This window comes from Cebidichthys violaceus, unplaced genomic scaffold, assembly GCF_023349555.1.
Source record: "Cebidichthys violaceus isolate CVI_PGR_0920_01 unplaced genomic scaffold, fCebVio1.0.p SCAF_20, whole genome shotgun sequence".
NCBI classification, from domain to species: domain Eukaryota; kingdom Metazoa; phylum Chordata; class Actinopteri; order Perciformes; family Stichaeidae; genus Cebidichthys; species Cebidichthys violaceus.
This window is the reverse complement of record NW_027176373.1, coordinates 268,454-288,209: the sequence shown is the minus strand read 5'-3', so window position 1 is coordinate 288,209 and position 19,756 is coordinate 268,454. Positions and strand designations below refer to the sequence as shown.

At 41.9% G+C, this 19,756-nt stretch overlaps 3 protein-coding genes and 1 long non-coding RNA gene across 13 annotated transcripts; 2 read left to right on the top strand and 2 right to left on the bottom strand.

Annotated features, from left to right (window-relative positions):
* Nucleotides 1-5,694: 5,694 nt before the first annotated feature.
* Nucleotides 5,695-8,462, top strand: LOC137876838 (E3 ubiquitin-protein ligase TRIM21-like). The gene is made up of 2 exons (XM_068716637.1): nucleotides 5,695-5,785; nucleotides 6,167-8,462. The coding sequence occupies exon 2, from the start codon at nucleotides 6,176-6,178 to the stop codon at nucleotides 7,814-7,816; it is 1,641 nt and encodes a 546-aa protein (XP_068572738.1). The 5' UTR covers nucleotides 5,695-5,785; nucleotides 6,167-6,175; the 3' UTR covers nucleotides 7,817-8,462.
* A 484-nt stretch (nucleotides 8,463-8,946) lies between these two features.
* On the bottom strand, nucleotides 8,947-10,910 carry LOC137876243 (glycerophosphodiester phosphodiesterase domain-containing protein 4-like). 2 transcript variants are annotated; one of them, XM_068715651.1, is made up of 4 exons: nucleotides 10,684-10,910; nucleotides 10,297-10,379; nucleotides 9,694-9,788; nucleotides 8,947-9,197 (listed from the first exon to the last, which is right to left on the bottom strand). In XM_068715651.1, the coding sequence occupies exons 1-4, from the start codon at nucleotides 10,705-10,707 to the stop codon at nucleotides 8,992-8,994; spliced, it is 408 nt and encodes a 135-aa protein (XP_068571752.1). In that variant the 5' UTR covers nucleotides 10,708-10,910; the 3' UTR covers nucleotides 8,947-8,991. The 2 variants fall into 2 exon arrangements, with proteins under 2 accessions (XP_068571752.1, XP_068571753.1); XM_068715652.1 differs by having other exon boundaries at nucleotides 9,709-9,788.
* Nucleotides 10,911-12,049: 1,139 nt separating this feature from the next.
* LOC137876837 (uncharacterized) lies at nucleotides 12,050-18,846 on the top strand. Of its 9 annotated transcripts, XR_011103472.1 has the most exons (11): nucleotides 12,051-12,375; nucleotides 13,814-13,952; nucleotides 14,671-14,829; nucleotides 15,001-15,096; nucleotides 15,742-16,121; nucleotides 16,219-16,277; nucleotides 16,451-16,733; nucleotides 16,843-16,986; nucleotides 17,721-17,779; nucleotides 17,934-18,317; nucleotides 18,760-18,846. It is a non-coding gene; the product is annotated as an uncharacterized lncRNA (long non-coding RNA). The 9 variants fall into 9 exon arrangements; XR_011103475.1 differs by having other exon boundaries at nucleotides 12,050-12,375; nucleotides 15,751-15,825; nucleotides 15,925-16,121; nucleotides 16,843-18,317; XR_011103473.1 differs by having other exon boundaries at nucleotides 12,050-12,375; nucleotides 15,742-15,825; nucleotides 15,925-16,121; nucleotides 16,843-18,317.
* Nucleotides 17,764-18,754, bottom strand: LOC137876836 (ribosomal RNA-processing protein 8-like). The gene is made up of 2 exons (XM_068716635.1): nucleotides 17,918-18,754; nucleotides 17,764-17,842 (listed from the first exon to the last, which is right to left on the bottom strand). The coding sequence occupies exons 1-2, from the start codon at nucleotides 18,286-18,288 to the stop codon at nucleotides 17,764-17,766; spliced, it is 450 nt and encodes a 149-aa protein (XP_068572736.1). The 5' UTR covers nucleotides 18,289-18,754.
* Nucleotides 18,847-19,756: the final 910 nt, after the last annotated feature.

The window sequence follows — 19,756 nt, the reverse complement described above, 5'->3', positions numbered from 1 at the left end:
CTCTCGTTCTGAAAGAGCTTCACAAGGAGATGGGTCACTTGGGCACAGAAAGGACAGTTAATCTGATCAGAGACCGTTTCTTTTGGCCAAAAATGCAGCGTGACGTGGAACACTTTGTGACGAATATGTGTGAATGCCTCAAGAAGAGGAAACCAAACCGAACAACACGAGCTCCGATGATGAGTATCAAAACCACTCACCCATTCGAGTTAGTCTCAGTGGACTTCCTGCACTTGGAAAAGTCTAAAGGGGGGTATGAATATATTCTGGTGGTTATAGACCATTATACACGCTTTGCCCAAGCCTACGCAACTACCAACAAATCAGCAAAAACTGTGGCTGACAAACTATTCAACGATTTTGCTATGAAATTTGGGTGTCCTAGAAAAATCCATCATGACATGGGCAGGGAATTTGAGAACCAGTTGCTGCACCGTTTAAAAGAACTCTGTGGTATCAAGGGATCACACACCACTCCTTATCACCCACAAGGAAACGGACAGACTGAAAGATTCAACAGAACACTTCTCTCCATGTTAAGAACACTGACAGAGGAACAGAAAACGGACTGGAGAAGCTATCTTCCTAAAGTCCTGCATGCTTACAATTGCACCTCGAGTGATGCAACAGGCTACTCTCCATTCTTCTTGTTATTTGGCAGGACACCCCGGCTTCCAGTGGACATCCTTTTTGGAATAGAAAGGGAGGACCAGCCAGGCTCATATCAGGCCTATGTGGAGAAATGGAGAAAGAGGATGACAGAGGCCTATGAGATAGCGTCTAAACATGCAGGCAGATCAGCCGACAGAGGAAAAAAACAATATGACAAAAGAATCTATGGTCCAGAGTTACAAGTGGGCAGCCGAGTTCTGGTGAGGAATACGACAGAGAGAGGAGGGCCTGGCAAACTCCGCTCATACTGGGAGGATGATGTCTACATCATCAGAGGACGTAAAGGGGATGACAGTCCAGTGTTTGAGGTCCAATCTGAGAGTGGGAAAAGTAGGACAAAAGTCCTCCACAGAAATCTGTTGTTGCCATGTGACTTCCTGCCTGTAGCTGAAAACACAAAACCAAAAACACTCCAAAACACAGAGCAAGTAAGGACAAGAAACAATAATAGAATTGATCAGGGACTCAGAACACAGCACATCCAGCAAACAGACACTGATGAAGAATCAGAGGAGGAGTTTCCCACAGGAGTACTCTCTTGGTCATCCACAGAACAGCAAGATCCACTTGCACTGAATCCGACAGCACCGGAATTCTATCCTCAGGACACATCTGATGTGTCAGACAGACACCACTCACTCCATGGAGCTCATGAGGAACAGGATGAAAACCCAGCTGCTGACAGGGCAGAACTGGATGTTATGGACAACAAGGATGACATTGGGAATCCAGGAGAAAGTGTGGACTCTGACATTGAGATGCTGGAGGAAACAGAACAGATAGCTGGATATCCCAAAAGAGAAAGGAGACGACCACAGACACTGACATACGACAAACTTGGTCAGCCTACTTTCACACAGAGAACAGTGTCCACCAGAGAAATAGCTGTGAACAGCTACTGGCGGCCTTGGTAGTGGAAATAAACTGATAAAGTTCATTGACTGAGAGAAAGAGACTCCTACCATTTGAAACTATACATACAGTGGCTGTTGGCCTGGGAAGAGCAGAGCACACAATCTGTTGGCCGAAGTGTGTCAGAGCGTTTGAGTATGAAGTGGGTATGAGGACTGTCAGAGAGAGAAACCCACCCAGGTACAAGGACTAATAGAATGGTAGTAATGTGGAATGGGGGTAATGGGGGTAAAGTGACAAAGTCAGGGGCAGTCATGATCGCAGTGCACGGTGGTTATGGTGCCAAAGGAAAAAGTGTCATACTCTTTATGTTAAAGAACATGTTGCCCAATCATTGTAATACCATTCTATGTATGTAGGGGTAAAAACAAACACAAAAGGTTACCAGTGTAGTTAAATGTCGAGACGACATTTGTTCAAGTGGGGGAGAGTGTGAGATAAATGGATTTTTGATTAACTAATTGTAGATTATTGTAATGTGTGTTATAGTTAAAACGGCCAGCAGGTGTCGCCAGCTCACCACTAGGGTGGTTGTCTGTGCATGGTATTCACGCTTCCTTGCAAAGTTTCGCAGAAGAAGAACAGCAAGCGAAGAGAAACGTAGAAAACAGACACCCTCAATAAAACATTTGTTTGAACTATATTCAAGGTGAGATTTCGAATTTTAAATGCACACATTGTTTTGAGCAACTGTTACGCTTGTTAGCTAAGGCGAGTATTAGATTGTAAGTCGTTTGATAGAAAACTGTTGATAGGGCCGTTATTAGCATTAGCCTAACAAGCTAACCCGTTGGCGAATATGACCGCATGGTTATTTTAGTATTGTTGTCTAGTTTGTACATTTGCAAAGTTTCGCAGAAGAAGAACAGCAAGCGAAGAGTAACGTAGAAAACAGACACCCTCAATAAAACATTTGTTTGAACTATATTCAAGGTGTCTGCTGCCGTTCTTTGGTGCGCCCGTCATCCACTGACGGGAGGGCAACACAAACCTATCTGTCATGTTTGTTAAATTCTCAGTAGGATAACTAAATGATAACTAAATGAGAAGCTGGTCTTGGCCCACCTCCGACCGCAGGTGAAATCATCACTGGACCCTCTGAAATTTGCATGCCAGCCTCATGTGGGAGTGGACGACGCCATCATCTACCTACTGCAGCGAGCTCAGTCGCACCTGGATGGAACCGGTGGCTCTGTGGGAATCACTGTCTTTGACTTCTCCAGTGCATTCAACACCATCCAACCAGTGCTACTGAGTGAGAAGCTGCGGGAGGTGGGGGTTAACGCGTCCACCGTCTCCTGGATCACTGACTACCTCACAGGCAGGCCACAGTTTGTCCGACTGGGCCGTGTGCTGTCTGATACGGTGGTCAGTGATACTGGAGCCCCACAGGGAACTGTTCTGTCTCCCTTCCTGTTCACCTTGTGCACCACTGACTTCCAATACAACACGGGGTCATGCCATCTGCAGAAGTTCTCTGATGACTCTGCAGTGGTCGGGTATATAAGGGACGGACGGGAGGAGGAGTACAGGGCAGTAGTGGATGACTTTGTGGAGTGGGCCGGTAGAAATCACCTGCTTTTGAACGTGGCCAAGACCAGAGAGATGGTGGTCGACTTCGGGAGGAGGACAACGGCTCCACAGCCGCTGAGAGTTCTGGGAGAGGATGTGGACATGGTGGAGGAGTACAAGTACCTGGGTGTCTCCATCGACAACAGACTGAACTGGAAGGCCAACATCAACGCTGTGTACAAGAAGGGGATGAGTCGACTCTTTTTCTTGAGGAAACTTGAATCCTTCAACGTGTGCAGCAAGATGTTGGAGATGTTCTATCAGTCTGTTGTGGCCAGTGCACTTCACTTTGCTGTAGTCTGCTGGGGGAGCAGCATTGGAGCCGGAGACACCAACAGACTTAATAAACTGATTAAGAAGGCCGTCTCCATCATCGGCTGCAAACCTGGACAGTCTGGAACAGGTGGTGGAGAGGAGGACACTGAATAAACTATTATCCATATTGGATAACCAGGACCACCCTCTCCACCACCTACTGCAGGGACAGCGGAGCACTTTCTCCAACAGACTGATCCAGCTCCGCTGTCATAAGGACAGGTACAGGAGAACATTCCTGCCAACTGCTATAAGACTGTATAACAAATCACCTCGGGACAAATCTTTCACTGTTGGTTAAACCTTTGCACTACTGTTTATTTAGTTGATTTAATATTATTCTGTTATTCTATTTCATTGTGTATATAGTGTTCATTCTTTATCTAATATCTTTACTCTGTTATTATAATTGTATATATTGTGTATTGACATGTGCATTTTTTATATTATATTAAGATTTTTACTGTAACCTATTGCTGCTCTGTACCCAATTGCTGCTTGCAACAAAATAATTTCCCCTCGTGGGATCAATAAAGTTACTATCTATCTATCTTATTATACATATTCCAAACAAACCAACTTTAAAAAATCTAAAAGAAAATTATTTAAATGAATCATTTCTTTTTTGCTTATTTTGGTCAGACACATTTGCAACGCTGAGTACCTTGTACTATGTGTGGTATTTGTTATAAATGTACGTTTGTACAGAGAGGGTGATAAGAAGCTGAACCTGGAGGGACTTAGGACCCAGGGGAATGTAGGTGAAGCATGAAACGTGGAGGGAGTCTGTACCGGGGTAGTAACGTGCATGTGAAGTTATGCCAATAAAGAGATAAGAGCAGTTTGTTCTCACGTGCTTATATGCTTATTTAAGAACACGACAATATGTATTTTGATATTGTCACGTTTGATCCTGTAACGAGACGTGTCACCCGGGGGGGGGGGGCGGGAAGAGACGCCACACAAACAGCTGTTCACTGCTCGCTGACCGGTTCTGGTGTCAAAAATGTCCGCTTAATAACAATAAAAAAACTTCGTTAATGCGCGTTAAAATAATTGTCGGCGTTACTTAGTTAATGCGTTAATGCGATAATAACACGTTAAGTTGTCCAGCACTATTTTAAATACTTCTCCATAACTTTCGCTACAGGCTAGCGGCTAGCTGAGTGTCTTCTTCTGCTTATTGGAGCTTGTTAAACAACTGACTGACGCATTACCGCCACCAAGTGGTGGGAAGCTATATTGTAACTGAGCGTCTCATGGATAACAGTAATATCTCTGGTGTCTTCAATTGATAACCGAAAAATACGTGATATTGTGGTAAATCTTCTAGTTGATTATATTAGTTGTGTAGAATTGTGTTACGAGTTTGTAAAAATAGCTGACATGATAGTTTTGCCCAGACTTTTTTTTAATCTTGTATATAACATGCTCTGGATAAATGCATTTTTTTCGACGGTATATGTTACTCGTCTGAGCCTTCAAACATGTTACTAACTAACGTTAGTAACATGTTTGTGTAAACATAACAACAGATGTTGAATCAACGTCTGTTCAAAGGAGGGTTGTCACTGTTGGCGCATTTGAACTGATAAAGCTTTGTTGATTCTCGCGCTTACCGCCGTAGATCGCGTGTGAGCTTCGAGCAAGAACGGAGGCGTTCATACTGTATGTGCTGTGCTGTGCGTTATTCTCTGAAACACCAGAGTAGTACAAATATAATGAACTGTGAGGAATCAAAAAGACAACGAGTGTAGCTCATAGATACGCCCATAGACTGTAGGTGTAACCGGGGCAAAAAGCCATAAACCAACCTCCACTATAGAGGATGAATTGTAATTATCTGTAATCTCATATCTCTTATTCATGGACTACATTACCTTTTTGTACAAGCTCTGTAAACATACAAGTTAAGAAACACAGGTTTAATATCCTAAACAATGTGATTTGGCTGTCAAAATATATACTCAAATTATGATTTTTCTAAAGCATCTATAAAGGAATTGCCTTTCTTTTTATAATCCCCAAACATGTAAATAGAACAACTTGTGGCAGGTTTTCTCTATCAACACAATGTTCTTACCTTTTTTTTTGTCTCTTAAAATGATTTCATTCACAGAGCTTCACTGAGAGGAGGAGCAACTGTGAAAGAGGAGAGCTGCAGAGTCACTTTTCCTGAAGTGAAAGTGAAAGTTAGTGTGAGCGACAGCAGAGCTGCAGTCGAGACAAGTCTCTCTGTTTCTCTCTAAAGAAACATTCAACTGAATCCAGCAGCTTCTTCTCAACAACACAACAGAGTCTCTGACAAACTGTGGTGAGTACACTGTTCTACAGAGAAACTCAACATTTGGTCAAAAGTGAGTTCAAACCAGGATCCATAACAAAGGAAGTAACAGCAGATAAACTAGGCCTGCTAAAGGCTAACTAGCCTAGCTGCTACTCCATTTTGATTTAACATGTGATGTGACAGTAATGGAGGATCACTCTGTGTGTTTAAATTCTATGTTGTGATCACCTTTCTAAAGTACTCAAACCCTCTTCTGTAGTAGTTCCTCTACAGTAGGTGTCTCCAGGACACATTCTACCATGATGACACACACAGAGACCCACAATGTGAAGACAGTACCTGACACACTCTGTTGCTGCTGCTAAAGATGTGATAACAGTTTTTTTTTTCCACACTTGTTTTCCTCAGAGTGTAGATATGTCTGCTGCCAGCTGTCTGCTGACTGAAGATCAGTTTCTGTGCTCCATCTGTCTGGATGTGTTCACTGATCCAGTCCTCATACCATGTGGACACAACTTCTGTAAAACCTGCATCACTGAACACTGGAACGTTAGTGTCCAGACTCAGTGTCCAAACTGTAAAGAGGTGTTCAACTCTAGACCTGAGCTGCGGGTCAATACTTTGATCTCTGAGATGGCTGCTCAGTTCAGACAGTCAGCTCAACAGAAAGCCAGCAGCAGCAGCTCAGAGCAACAAGCTGCCAAACCAGGAGAAGTTCCCTGTGACGTCTGCACTGGAACCAAACTGAAGGCCCTGAAGTCCTGCCTGGTGTGTCTGGACTCCTACTGTGAGACTCACCTGGAGCCTCATCTGACAAGATCAGGTCTGAAAAGACATCAGCTGATCGACCCTGTGGAGAACCTGGAAGGCAGGATGTGTACGGAGCACGATAAACTGCTGGAGCTGTTCTGTAAGACCGACCAGATGTGTGTCTGCATGCTCTGCACTTATTCAGACCACAAGAACCATGATGTTGTCCCTCTGAAAAAAGAATATGAAGGAAAGAAAGCTGAGCTGGGGAAGACTGAGACTGAATTCCAGCAGATGATCCAGAAGAGACGACTGAAGATTGATGAGATCAAACACTCGGTGGAACTCAGTGAGGAAGATGCAGACAGAGAGATAGCAGAAGGTGTTCAGGTCTTCACCGCTCTGAAGGAGTCTGTTGAGAGAAGCCAGGCCGAGCTCATCGACACGATCAAAGAGAAGCAGAGAAAGACAGAGAAACAAGCTGAAGGCTTCATCAAAGAGCTGGAACAGGAAATCTGTGAGCTGAAGAAGAGAATCACTGAGGTAGAGCAGCTCTCCTGCTCTGAAGACCACCTCCACCTCCTCCAGAGCTTCAGGACCCTGAACACTGCTCCACCCACCAAGAACTGGACAGGAGTCAGAGTCAGTCCACCTTCATATGAGGGGACTGTGGTGAGAGCTGTGAATCAGCTGGAGAAGACGATCAGTGAACAGATGAAGAAGCTGCTCACTGAGGCTGAGCTGAAGAGGGTCCAGCAGTCTGCAGTGGATGTGACTCTTGATCCTGATACAGCACAGCCTGAACTCATCCTGTCTGATGATGGAAAACAAGTTAAACATGGTGATGTAAGGAAGAATCTACCAGACAATTCAAAGAGATTTAATTCTTGTGTTAGTGTTTTAGCAAAGCAGAGTTTCAATTCAGGAAGATTTTACTACGAGGTTCAGGTTGAAGGGAAGACTGAGTGGGATTCAGGAGTGGCCAGAGAGTCGATCAACAGGAAGGGAATCATCACACCGACTCCTCAGAAAGGTTACTGGACGATATGTTTGAAGAATGAGAATGAGTACAAAGCTTTTGCTGACCCTCAAGTCCGTCTCTCTCTGAAGTCTCGGCCTCAGAAGGTGGGGGTGTTTGTGGATCATGAGGAGGGTCTGGTCTCCTTCTATGACGTTAAGTCTACAGCTCTTATCTACTCTTTTACTGGCTGCTGCTTCACTGAGAAGCTCTACCCATTCTTTAGTCCTGGTCTTAATAATGGTGGTAAAAACTCTGCTCCTCTGATCATCTCTCCTGTCAATCACTGAGTAGAACAAACACTTGATCTTCTACAGAGAAACTCTTTCATTTAATGTAACAAATCTATATTATTGGTGATTTACGGTGTATACTTTATTGATTCTTCACATTATGATGAATGGTTCTTTCTATTTGTCTGTAAATGTCTTTCTACTACTCCAACACACTGATATTAATAACTGCATAACCTGCCTTCAAGTCTGTTGAACATCACAAACAATGTACTCAGGAATAAGAAGCGTTTACACATTCCTTAAATATCTGGGTGTCAAATGACAATGTTTAATGTCTGATTATTGTATCTATAATACATTATGAATACTGGATCAAATTATTGGAGAAAGTCATGAAACACTTATTGTTTAGTTTAAAAAAAGGTGTTTAAGGGTTTTATTTTGTATTATTCTTGAATTAACAGAAGCATCAAGGGTCTCTGTCTGGTATGTTTTTAGGGGTCAATAAAAGATGAATTATTTACTCATATTTGTAGAAAATGAATCAACAAAATGTAATAATAAAATATTCAGCTGCTGTGACCAGAGAAGAGAAGTTTACTATTGTGTTATTTGTATTTCATACAGTCGTCCTCTCTGCAGACTGTTTTATAGCCTGAACAAAGTGAACAAATCCTCAACACAATAAAAACAAAGAAACTCTGAACTGGATTTGTCTTTTGTCTTTTACATTTAGTCAAGGACTGTAATTAAGTACAATTTTGAGATACTTTATTGTGTATTTCCACTACTTTTTACTGTACTACATCTCAGAGGTACATATTTTATTTCATACTGTACTACATCTGAGGTAAATATTTTACTGTACTACATCTCAGAGGTAAAGACTTTTTTATGAGATTTGTTACGACATACTATACTATGACTTTTTCAACATTCTACACTGACTTTTTATTTACCAACATAGTATACTATGACTTCTTTCATGACCTTTGACATACTTGTTGACTCTTTTATGCTTTTTTTTAAACAACCATTTTTAAAGTTTATAAATATTAATAGTTTCCAAACCATCTGAGGTCAGTATAGTATCACTGTTTTTATAATCTTCTGCCAATTATACAATTGTCACTTTTGCATCTTTTGTACGTAAAACTGAACACAATAAATACATTTTTTTTTTTTATTCAAGTTCAGTGTTAAGTGAACCCAGAATTCAGCACACAGACTCAGATTAAAAGCTTTATTGCAAAACTTGGTTTCCAGAATTGAGATAATGGCAGACGGGCAAGACCGCGGGTGAACGTTCCTGAACGTTCCTGGGCCGATCTGGTGGATGAACAGATGAGAACGGGGAGCTGTGTTTGACGGCTGAGAGAGTGAACGGGCAGGAAGGACATCGGGAATCCAGAAGAGCTGACGGGGAGGTGGAGATCTGAGCACAAGGAAACACGATGATTAACTGAGGGAGACCACGGAAGAACAAGGAAGGTCTAGATGAGACGTGATAGTATAGAATATCAAATAATGACAGTAAAAAATCAGGTAAAGTGTGTCGGAAAAACTCCTGAAAAGCCATAGTGTGTATATATAGTATGTCAAAAAATCCCATAGGAAAGACATTGTACAAAAATGTAAAAAAGTCATCGAAAATGCATAGTATTTAATGCGGAAAAAGTCATTAAAATGTGTATATGTATGAATATGTAAACAAAAGTCATAGCATAGTTTGTTGAAAATAAGCCAAAGTATAACGTGTCAGAAAAGTCCAAACAAGTCATGAAATATTCATAGTATAGGATGTTGAAAAAGTCACAGCATGTCAAAAAACATCACGGTATACCATTAAAAAAAAAATCATAGTATGACATGAACTAGTCGTACATCATAAAAAGTCCAGTCCAGTAAGTCATGATAAAAAAGTACTTTACTTCGGAGTGATCGACCTGTTTTGAACTTGCTGTATGTTCCGTTGTCCAGCGGGATCTTGCTGCTCGAGCAGAAAGCCAGTCGTCTCTCTCGCCACCTAGGAGCAAACGCAACGTTTAGTCTCCTTATTCAGATCGGACCACCTTTCCTCCACTACATTTACAGTTTACAGTGATACTGGTTGTCTAGATTTGTATTGTCCTTCATTAAACTACCCAACAGTTTACAAAAGGTGCAGCTGAAAGTTGGTTAATCGCTTGACAGAAAATTAACTGGCAACTATTTTGAAAATTGTCCTTTTTCATGTACACGTTTGCTGCTTTTCCTTTTAATAATGTTAAAAATACGAATGTATTGGAAACAACGTTGAGGTTCAACTAAAACACTGACTGTGTCACTTTGGGCTCTGAGTATTTGTGACCAACATTTCTCACCGTTTACTAATAATCAGCAGATTAAACCATAATGAAAATAATCAGTTTACAGTCACAATTGGACATTTATATATTTTTAATACTTTAACTGAAGTAAGATTTTCAATGCAGGACTTGTACTTGTAGTATTTTCTCAGTGTGGTGTTTGTAGTTTTTAACTGTCAGATTCACCAGTGAAAGATGAAGATGATGAAGATGAGCACGAGGGACACCAGGTCAGTGAGAATCCACATCAAGTTGTACTCGTCTGGACTCTGAGAGACACACAGAAATACAAAACACAAGGAAGGCAGTATTTCCCACGTAGAGAAACTGGTGTCTTAATCTGATAAGTATGTATTTGTGAGCCTGCATGTCCATATATGTTCATGTTCTATAGCCTCAATTCACACAGGACTAACAATAGGCTTTATGGTTATTTAATGTAGATTATTTACTGAATTATCAGTAGAATCCCTGTATTGCAATAGAAGATTTTGGCCTCATCGCCCTGGAGCAGGTATCTTAAATGTGTACTTGAGTGCAGTACTTGTGTGCATGTATCTGTGTAAGTGTTACCATGAGGAAGAGAGGCGAGCTCATGTTGCTGAGGAGCTGTGGAGCGTTGGTGGTGACCGACTGGACTCCAGCACACCAGGCCAGAGAGAAGAGCCACGGCTGGCTGATCACATACAGGTTGGTAGTGATGTTTGCTGCAGCGTACTCACTGCACACAGGTGAGGAGAGGAGTCATGATGCGTTACGAAACACCTGGGAGGAGGGAGGGTGTGTGTGTGTGTGTGTGTGTGTGTGTGTGTGTGTGTGTGTGTGTGTGTGTGTGTGTGTGTGTGTGTGGGGGGGGGGGACATGGAGCTGTAGTGCAGGTTGAGCGTGACGATGTGGTTGCTCTGGAGCTCCTCTAGAGGGAGCCGACTGCCCGACGTCTGCTGGAGCTCTGGATCGATGTCCTAAACCAGAGAGCGCAGGTCTGAGGGCAGCCACAGCACCTGGTGGATTGACCCAGGGGAATGTAGGTGAAGCATGGAACGTGGAGGGAGTCTGTACCGGGGCAGTAACGTGCATGTGAAGTTATGCTAATAAAGAGATAAGAGCAGTTTGTTCTCACGTGCTTATATGCTTATTTAAAAACACGACAATATGTATTTTGATGTTGTCACGTTTGATCCTGTAACGAGACGTGTCACCCGGGGGGGGGGGGGGGACGCCGCACAAACACACACACACACACACACACACACACACACACACAAACAGTTGTTCACTGCTCGCTGCCCGGTTCTTGTGTTAAAAATGTCCGCTTAATAATAATAAAAAACTGCGTTAATGCGCGATAAAATAATTGTCGGCCTTACTTAATTAATGCGTTAATGCGATAATAACACGTTAACTTGTCCAGCACTATTTTAAACTATTAACTTAACTATTATTAACTACTTAATAACTTTCGCTACAGGCTAGCGGCTAGCTGAGTGTCTTCTTCTGCTTATTGGAGCTTGTTAAACAACTGACTGACGCATTACCGCCACCAAGTGGTGGGAAGCTATATTGTAACTGAGCGTCTCATGAATAACAGTAATATCTCTGGTGTCTTCAATTGATAACCGAAAAATACGTGATATTGTGGTAAATCTTCTAGTTGATTATATTAGTTCTATAGAATTGTGTTTGGAGTTTGTAAAAATGGTTGACATGATAGTTTTGCCCAGACTTTTTTTTCAATCTGGTATATAACATGCTCTGGATAAATGCATTTTTTTCTTCTAGTATATGCTACTCGTCTGAGCCCTCGAGCTCCCGAATTCGGGGCGTCGTGCCGAACAGGTTTTAATAGGCTACCTGTTGGGATGTACTGGTTGATATTATTGTGCATACACTGTAAAAACTAACTAGCAATCGTTGATCTCATACATGTTTTCAAATGAACCTGACTCAGAAACAAAGCTTTGTCATATTCAACTAACGAAAACGTGCCTGATCAGTAAACTCATCTTTATCGTTGCCCTAATAAGTCATTTCAAAACGGGTTAACAAGCATTTCTGAATGGAGCCTTATTTTTCTTGATGAAATCCGCGTAACGACCGTTGCGCATGTGTGTTGCTGTCATGTACGGGGTATTTACGGGTCTAAGTCGGTGCTGAAAGCGATGAGGAACGTGGTGGTCGGACATCTTGTGGACAGAAAGTCTAACTGCGTGGGACCGAAGTTGGACATTATCGAACTATTTGTCGACCTGAAGTTTCCCAAGTTAGGTAAGTGTGTTTTTTACTAGACAACCAATGTGATCAGTAATGTGCACTGACCTATTTCAACCTACAGATTAATTCAATGAGTTCAACTAACTTAACTAGCTACCACATGTAGCTTTGTTAGCTACGTTATTAACTGTGTAGAATGCTGTGTCAGCCCCGCTTAACCGGTATAATCGTGATGTTTACGGCTACATGCAGCATTTACTGCTTCGGCAATGCGCCAGCGCTATAGTGGACACTTGAATTGTAGTTGTTTAACAAAGGCCAGTTTTTCCCGGTGCTGTGGAATCCTGTTTACCCGGCTAAACACGGTCCAATATGGCGGTTACGTTCACGTACAAGCCAGTCATAACATTTTACACAGACAGCCTCTTTACGGCGGTAATATATGTAACGTTATGTATGTTTTGTGTCTAACATGGGGACATGAGATGGGTAATATCATTCCGTTTGGGCGGCAGCGGAGGTAACGTTAGTAACATGTTGAATCAACGTCTGTTCAAAGGAGGGTTGTCACTGTTGGCGCATTTGAACTGATAAAGCTTTGTTGATTCTCGCGCTTGCCGCCGTAGATCGCGTGTGAGCTTCGAGCAAGAACGGAGGCGTTCATACTGTATGTGCTGTGCTGTGCGTTATTCTCTGAAACACCAGAGTAGTACAAATATAATGAACTGTGAGGAATCAAAAAGACAACGAGTGTAGCTCATAGATACGCCCATAGACTGTAGGTGTAACCGGGGCAAAAAGCCATAAACCAACCTCCACTATAGAGGATGAATTGTAATTATCTGTAATCTCATATCTCTCATTCATGGGCTACATTACCTTTTGTACAAGCTCTGTAAACATACAAGTTAAGAAACACAGGTTTAATATCCTAAACAATGTGATTTGGCTGTCAAAATATATACTCAAATTATGATTTTTCTAAAGCATCCATAAAGGAATTGCCTTTCTTTTTATAATCCCCAAACATGTAAATAGAACAACTTGTGGCAGGTTTTCTCTATCAACACAATGTTCTTACCTTTTTTTTCGTCTCTTAAAATGATTTGATATGATATAAAATGTCATTGAACTGTTAGGTGTGTTTGTTTTGTGTTCATTAAGACAATTATAAATCACTGTCACTCAATACTGCAGTGCCATCCTTTCTAGCAGGCATATGTTTTACTGTTAAGTTTCCAGTTGGCTATTTTGCACGTCCTCTTCCCCCTGTATGACAGATTCAACCTGGCCTTTATCTATTCAGTCACATGGATGGGGTAGTTCTGGCTTCAGTGGGATACATGTATGTCTCATATTGATGAGATAAAGCTGTATCATGGTAGTTATTATATATATATGCAGATTACAAGGTCTGCAGCTTAAATGCTTATTGGAAAACTGAATATGTCCTATATGTGTCTCTTTTGTTTCATGGTTCGACGAAATGAAGAAGAAAAAGAAGAACATCACATTGATCCGGCACAAGATGGAGCTGACCTTTTCCCTCAGACGGAGAGAGGTAGTAGAGGGGCAGCCTGTGGTATCAGAGGTCCAGGAGAGATGACCTGCACTTTTGTTCCATTGAGGAGGTAAGACTGTCCTCATTTATTGTCTTATAATGCTTATTGTGGTGTGTGGAGTAATTATACTACATTGACTCTAACTGAATAAATACAGGATCTGCTGTTAGTGGTGGACAGATATAGTGGCAAACTCTACTATACACTGTCCTGTCACTCAACTACAGGCCCTTCCAACAATTATCTGTATGCAAATATATGCTAATTCAGTGTATAGACAGAAATGCAATGTAATGCTGTGGACAGGACAGCAGCACAACTTATTTTAGACATCTAAAGAAATCATTATTAGTGGTTATTAGTAGAATTGGGGGACTGTTGTGACTTTGGTTAATCCACATTAACTATAAAGTGACAGTAAACTAAGTGATCAAGGCAGTGGTAGACCAGCAGCTCCTGTGTTCCGTGAGATAAATGACTGTATTTGTCTACTAGCTTTGAGTAGAGCATTGATAAAGGCTTAATTTCCCCTCCAGTAAGGTCTGTCTGACAGCAGGAGAAAGAGCCGAACATATTCTAAATATAGCGTACATTTAAACTGATTAACATTTTCTTTAGGTGTCTAAAATACATCCACAGGAGTACACTGACTATGGAGAAGAACCTCATACAAACACACTTCAAACAATCTGAAATATCCCTTTAAAATGGTGCATGCTTTGAACAAGACTGCTACCCAGTCATTTTATGTACACATGGTATTTCTTTGTTTTGTTATTCTGTTAAGATATCTGAAGAATTCCATCGGCTCACCAGCAAAGACCTCCTGGGGACTTTAAGTGCTTCCCTTGAAAAACATGTGCCTCGCCTGCTGAGACTTTACCGGACGAGGAAGGGAGCTTTTGGTCACAAGATGGAAGACCTCCTGGAAAAGCTTGATGAACAGGTGAGTGAAGCGCCTGAGTTTAGTTTTTTATTTAATTCTTAAGCATGATACTTGGGTCTGACCTGAGCTTTATCCTCCTCATTACTATCAATAATGTCATATTTTGTGTAACTTCACTAAGGCACGATACTAATTGTTGTGCTTTTGTGTTTTCCACTGAATACTTCTTAGACATCGGACTTTGTGTCTCAGTGAAAGACAGCAGCACTGAGAGACCTGTCCATTTTTGTCCGGGACGACCCAACAAAGTTCTTCCTGGAGTGTTTGGTAAGTGAAATTGTGGTAATTCATCAAAAACATTTTATTCTACATGTCTCATTTAAAATGTCACCACGAAAAATCCCTTTGCTTGAACCAGATCTTGTAAAAACCATTAAATTCTGCATTTCTCAGCGCAATTTAGAAGCCATGATTGATTTCACTGAGACCAACAGTCATGTGACAAAAATACCGTGAAATTTTGACTGAATTGCAGGCTGCTGAACACAGTGCATTTGAGGAGAGGACAAGGTTGTAAAAATGTAAATAGTTCAATACAGAACGTTGGATATATAGATTCTATTGTTTTCTATATAAGTTCATTATCATAAAAATCAGCTTGCGTTATTTTTCTTTTATAGCATTCTGACTTTGTTCTACTGCCCACAAGACATGTTTGACTTCTCTCAACTTCTCGCCATGATTGTGCAGAAAAAAACGAGGCCACAGAGTAAAATGTGACGGGAGCAAAAAACGCCCCAAAACTACTATTATAACATTTAGAATATGCTCAGAAATATAACTCTTAAGCTAAATGCTAATAATTGTATGCATAATACTTAGTGGAAGATTTTATTTTTATCCCAGTGATGTTTAAAGAATGAGTGAGTTTTCTATGACTCTTTTTTTTTTTTTTTTTTTTTTCCTGCCGAGGGGCAACAGTCAACCCTGAACAGGCGGCCATTGTTGGCTGTTCTTTGGCAGAAATACTTCCTTAAAAAAACGAGTCACAACAAGGTTGGTGGGCAGGCATGGGACAATATGAAGATTTCATGTCATGATTATTCTGGCCAAAATATCTAATAATATATCAAAATAATATAATTTCATCTGGAGGGAGACCTGACGCTGACATCGCCTCGGCTTTGAACGGCGACGAAGAGCTGCAGAGAGAGGACAACACGGACTCAGACATGCAGACGAGCTCGGTCGTCCTCCTGCAACAGTGTATGAGGACCGTAATGTCACTCGTGTGTTCGACCGCCCCAGATTTACACACCAAGTGTCACGAGTCACAACACTGCCGTCTGTTTGTGAGTATGAGCGATGTTTCACCTTTTAAAATAACTCTGCTGATGCTCATGAGGTAGACGTTACAGGAGAACAGAGATGTGCTTTATTGTTCTGCAGATCTGTCTGGAGTTTATTTGGACGCAACGGAGTGGAAAGACGGTGATGAGTTCACAAAGGTGTGTTTGACCTGCAGAGTGAAGCTTCCAAGCCTGGAGGCACCAGAAAAAAAGAACAATACACATTCTTGTGCACATTATGTTATTTCTTTCTTTGTGATATTTCTCTCTGTGACTCACACAAACTCACACAGCTGCTCATCGCCTTCCTGTCCCCTTGTTGTCTTTTTCAGAAGCCCCTCTGCTGAGTGTGTCTCTGGTGAGACGGCAGGACTCTCCTCTCTGGCTGGCAATGAGTGACTGCAGAGGGGAGGGTGTCGGGGCTGACCTTTCCTGGGTCCTTCCCGAAAAATGCCAAAGGCCAAACATCCCTGCGCTCAGAGCATGAGGGCCGCATTAAAGCCAGGCTGACTCACCAGTTTCCTCTGGTCCTTCATGAGGGGCAGGACCTGACCTGTGTGTATCGGTTTGATCATGGAGCCACAGAGAAAAAGACCATTTACGTCCCCAGATACCGTGAGTTTAGAAACGACGCTCTTTACGAGCGCCTGCACACTTCAGTTGCTCCAAAAGTAGTGATTCACACAAATGCATTTGGCTGACTGCTAAACAGACTTTTCTGCAGATGTCTCCTCTGTGAGAGTCCTCTGCAAAGCCACTACGGTGAAACCATCACACACAGACCGGCTCTCCAGGAAAACCTTCTCGACCAGAGAGTGCTGCTCCGAGTCGAAGGCAGCGTGTCAGAGTACCACCTCATCTGTACAAGGTGATGTGTCCTCCTCTACCTACCAGCTGATGAGGATGCAGCTGTACTCACAGTGTACGACTCTAAATGACATGTTCGCCCAATTTATAGGAGCTGTTACACCCAGAGTTCACAATGATCAGCCTGGAGATGTAGCATCATGGACATCACCCAGCATAACTTTGACTTAAAAGTATGAGTTTAGAGAGATTCTATAATCCCATGAACTGTACTGTAGTTCATTTTGTTGTTTTTGGATCAACTCCACATATTCTGCTGCAAATACTCACTAGAAGACCAAATGTGTTTAAATCTGCAAACTAATGTGCAAAGAGGAAATTACTGAGCCTTTTAGCAAACAAATTAAACTTCATATGTTGGCTGCAATTTTGAACATTCATGTCTAAAGTGTAGGAAGAGATGAGGTGTAAACAGAGGAGGAAGTCAGAAACATGTGAGAGATGGACGAACACATCGTTGGTTAAAATCTTCAGACTGAGCTGTTTAAATGATGTACGTCTAACTTTAATACATTTTAAAAAGTCTGTTTTTTGCCAACAATAAACCAGTTTACTGAACATATTTTCTCCCTGAGGTTTCCTGCCCAAAGCAGCACAACCTCTAACTAAACATGATGAAAGATGCAGCTTCCAGCCGCTTATTCCCTCTTTGAGAAAACTGCCTTTTAAAAAGGAACAAAATGAATCTTGATGTCATGACAATAAATATTATTGCATATTTTTCAATATTTTAAGATTTTACAGCTGGAAACAAAAGTTGTTTGGCGGTTGGCCTCTGCTAGAAGATCTGCCAGGTTGGTTCCCATGAGAGAGAGGCAGAACACGGCGATGTCCACAGAGCCGTCACCAAGCGGGACCTGCAGAGACGATGCGTTACATTAAATTCTTTCTACTGTGGTCTACTTCTTTCTACATTGATTATAACGTCTCACTTTTGTCTGATGTAAGAGATGATGGCGTCCACTGGATTGGCGGGCCGTCTCTGAACCTGCGCCGTGTGTCCTCTGTGGTAGATCCAGAAGGCCTGTGGGTCCCGCTTGAACATGCGCTTCGCCTCGCCGCTGGACGCGGCGTACGAAACCTCACTGATGTATCGGAAACGGGCCGACTCCAGCCGCCGCTCCATGCGGGACCTCAGGGAGGCGGAGCGGTCCTCTTTCGCCTCTTCTTCTGGGACCGCGGGCTCGTCTGTCGTCTCCGCGGGATTCTCCTGCTGGACCGGTTCCTGTCTGCGGAGCAACTTCCGGAGCTTCTCTCTTTTCAGAATCTGTTCTTTGCTCAGCTCGGGTTTCAGTCTTTTCATGGGCCGCTCACCTGCGACCTCCACTTCAGGTACGTCTGCTTTCTGTTTTCATCCATCGGCAGAAGATTCAGTCGCGTCTTTTTCAACTTTGCCACCGACTCGCTGCTTTTCCTCTCCGAGCGTCTGTGTGTCTGTTGTCCCGGATAAGTCTGTGTCCTCTTCTGGCTTTTTCATTTTCTGTGGTTTACTTTGCTTTTCCTTTTTCTTGGCTGGTGTCTGACCGTTGTTGTTGTTGCTACATGAATCTATTTTGACTTCTTCTGTTTTTAAATTGATGAAATGTAAGCCTTTAACCAGTTAATTACTCACCAAATGTGTTGTCTTTCTTCCTCTGTTTTGTTGCAAGTGTCTCCTCATTAACCGTCTGATCCAAGTCTCCATCGTCTCACTGCTCTCCTGTTGTCTCCGCTTGCTTTTTCTTCTTCTTCTTCTTCTTCTTCTTCTTCTTCTTCTTCTTCTTCTTCTTGCCAGGTGATGGGACCACGTCTGCCTCACTGTCGCTGTCCTGCTGATGGTCGTCCTTCTTCCACTCTGGTTCTGACCCGAGTGTCTGCAGGGTCCGCAGCCGGCTCTTCTTTCCAACCAGCTTGGGCTGATCTGGGGATCAATTCAATAATGTAATAAGTCACGTGTGCTTCTTTTTTTTTATTCAGTTATTTATCTATTTCTTAAAATCCGATTCAACATCAGCAAATGTTTCCCTGCTTGACTTTTTCTTAGAACAGGAAACATTAAAAACTAAAACAAAACAACCTCCAGAGAACCAGCTGTTACATTTCCTGACTGTCATCGGTCCTTTTTAAAGGTTTCACCATCTTCACAACTAGTTCTTAGATCGAGCCGACATCCTCTGCTCTTATTCAGGATGTGTAGAGTTCAAAATGTAACGAGGCTATTTGTATCACTAATAATATTTATCATAAGCTCTCTGAACCTGAATGAATGAATACGTGTTTATAAAGTCTTGTTTCACATTTATACTCTACTGTACTATATGCATTTTACTTAAACATGCTTAGATCTGTTACTGACAGGTTTGTTGACCTGTTTACACATGCAGGGACTTTGTATTAGTACTTTAGTGCATAACGGTCATAATATAGTAATATATATGTTATATATATATATTATATACATATATAACGGCTGTTCCACAAACACATTGATGTTCTGCTTGTTTGCTTCATGTTGTGGTAAACTGCTGCTGCTTCCTCTCTTACTTGTGAGGGTTTTATTGTGAAAACAGATTCATAAAAACATGCAGACCTTATAACATGTCCTGTGATGTGAAGGGATCACTTTGATTCTACTTATCGACACCTTCATCTGTCAGCTTCTAGTCAAATAAATATCTTTGAAAACAGAAATGTATAGTTTCATTCTTTATAAAAAGGTTCAGTAGTTGCTTAAAAAAAGCTGGTGGATTTAGTTTTTATCAAACACACTTTATGTTTCATACTGATGAGTT

Excerpts from the sequence above, each read along its gene's own strand:
- LOC137876838 (XM_068716637.1), top strand. The coding sequence starts at position 6,176 with ATGTCTGCTGCCAGCTGTCTGCTGACTGAAGATCAGTTTCTGTGCTCC.
- LOC137876243 (XM_068715651.1), bottom strand. The coding sequence starts at position 10,707 with ATGAGCTCGCCTCTCTTCCTCATG. Across the intron at positions 9,789-10,296 it reads ATCATCTTCATCTTTCACTG|GTGGCGAGAGAGACGACTGG; the intron begins GTGAATCTGACA and ends GTTTGCTCCTAG. Across the intron at positions 9,198-9,693 it reads AACAGGTCGATCACTCCGAA|ATCTCCACCTCCCCGTCAGC; the intron begins GTAAAGTACTTT and ends CCTTGTGCTCAG.
- LOC137876836 (XM_068716635.1), bottom strand. The coding sequence starts at position 18,288 with ATGAAAAGACTGAAACCCGAGCTGAGCAAAGAACAGATTCTGAAAAGA. Across the intron at positions 17,843-17,917 it reads ATCTCTTACATCAGACAAAA|GTCCCGCTTGGTGACGGCTC; the intron begins GTGAGACGTTAT and ends TCGTCTCTGCAG.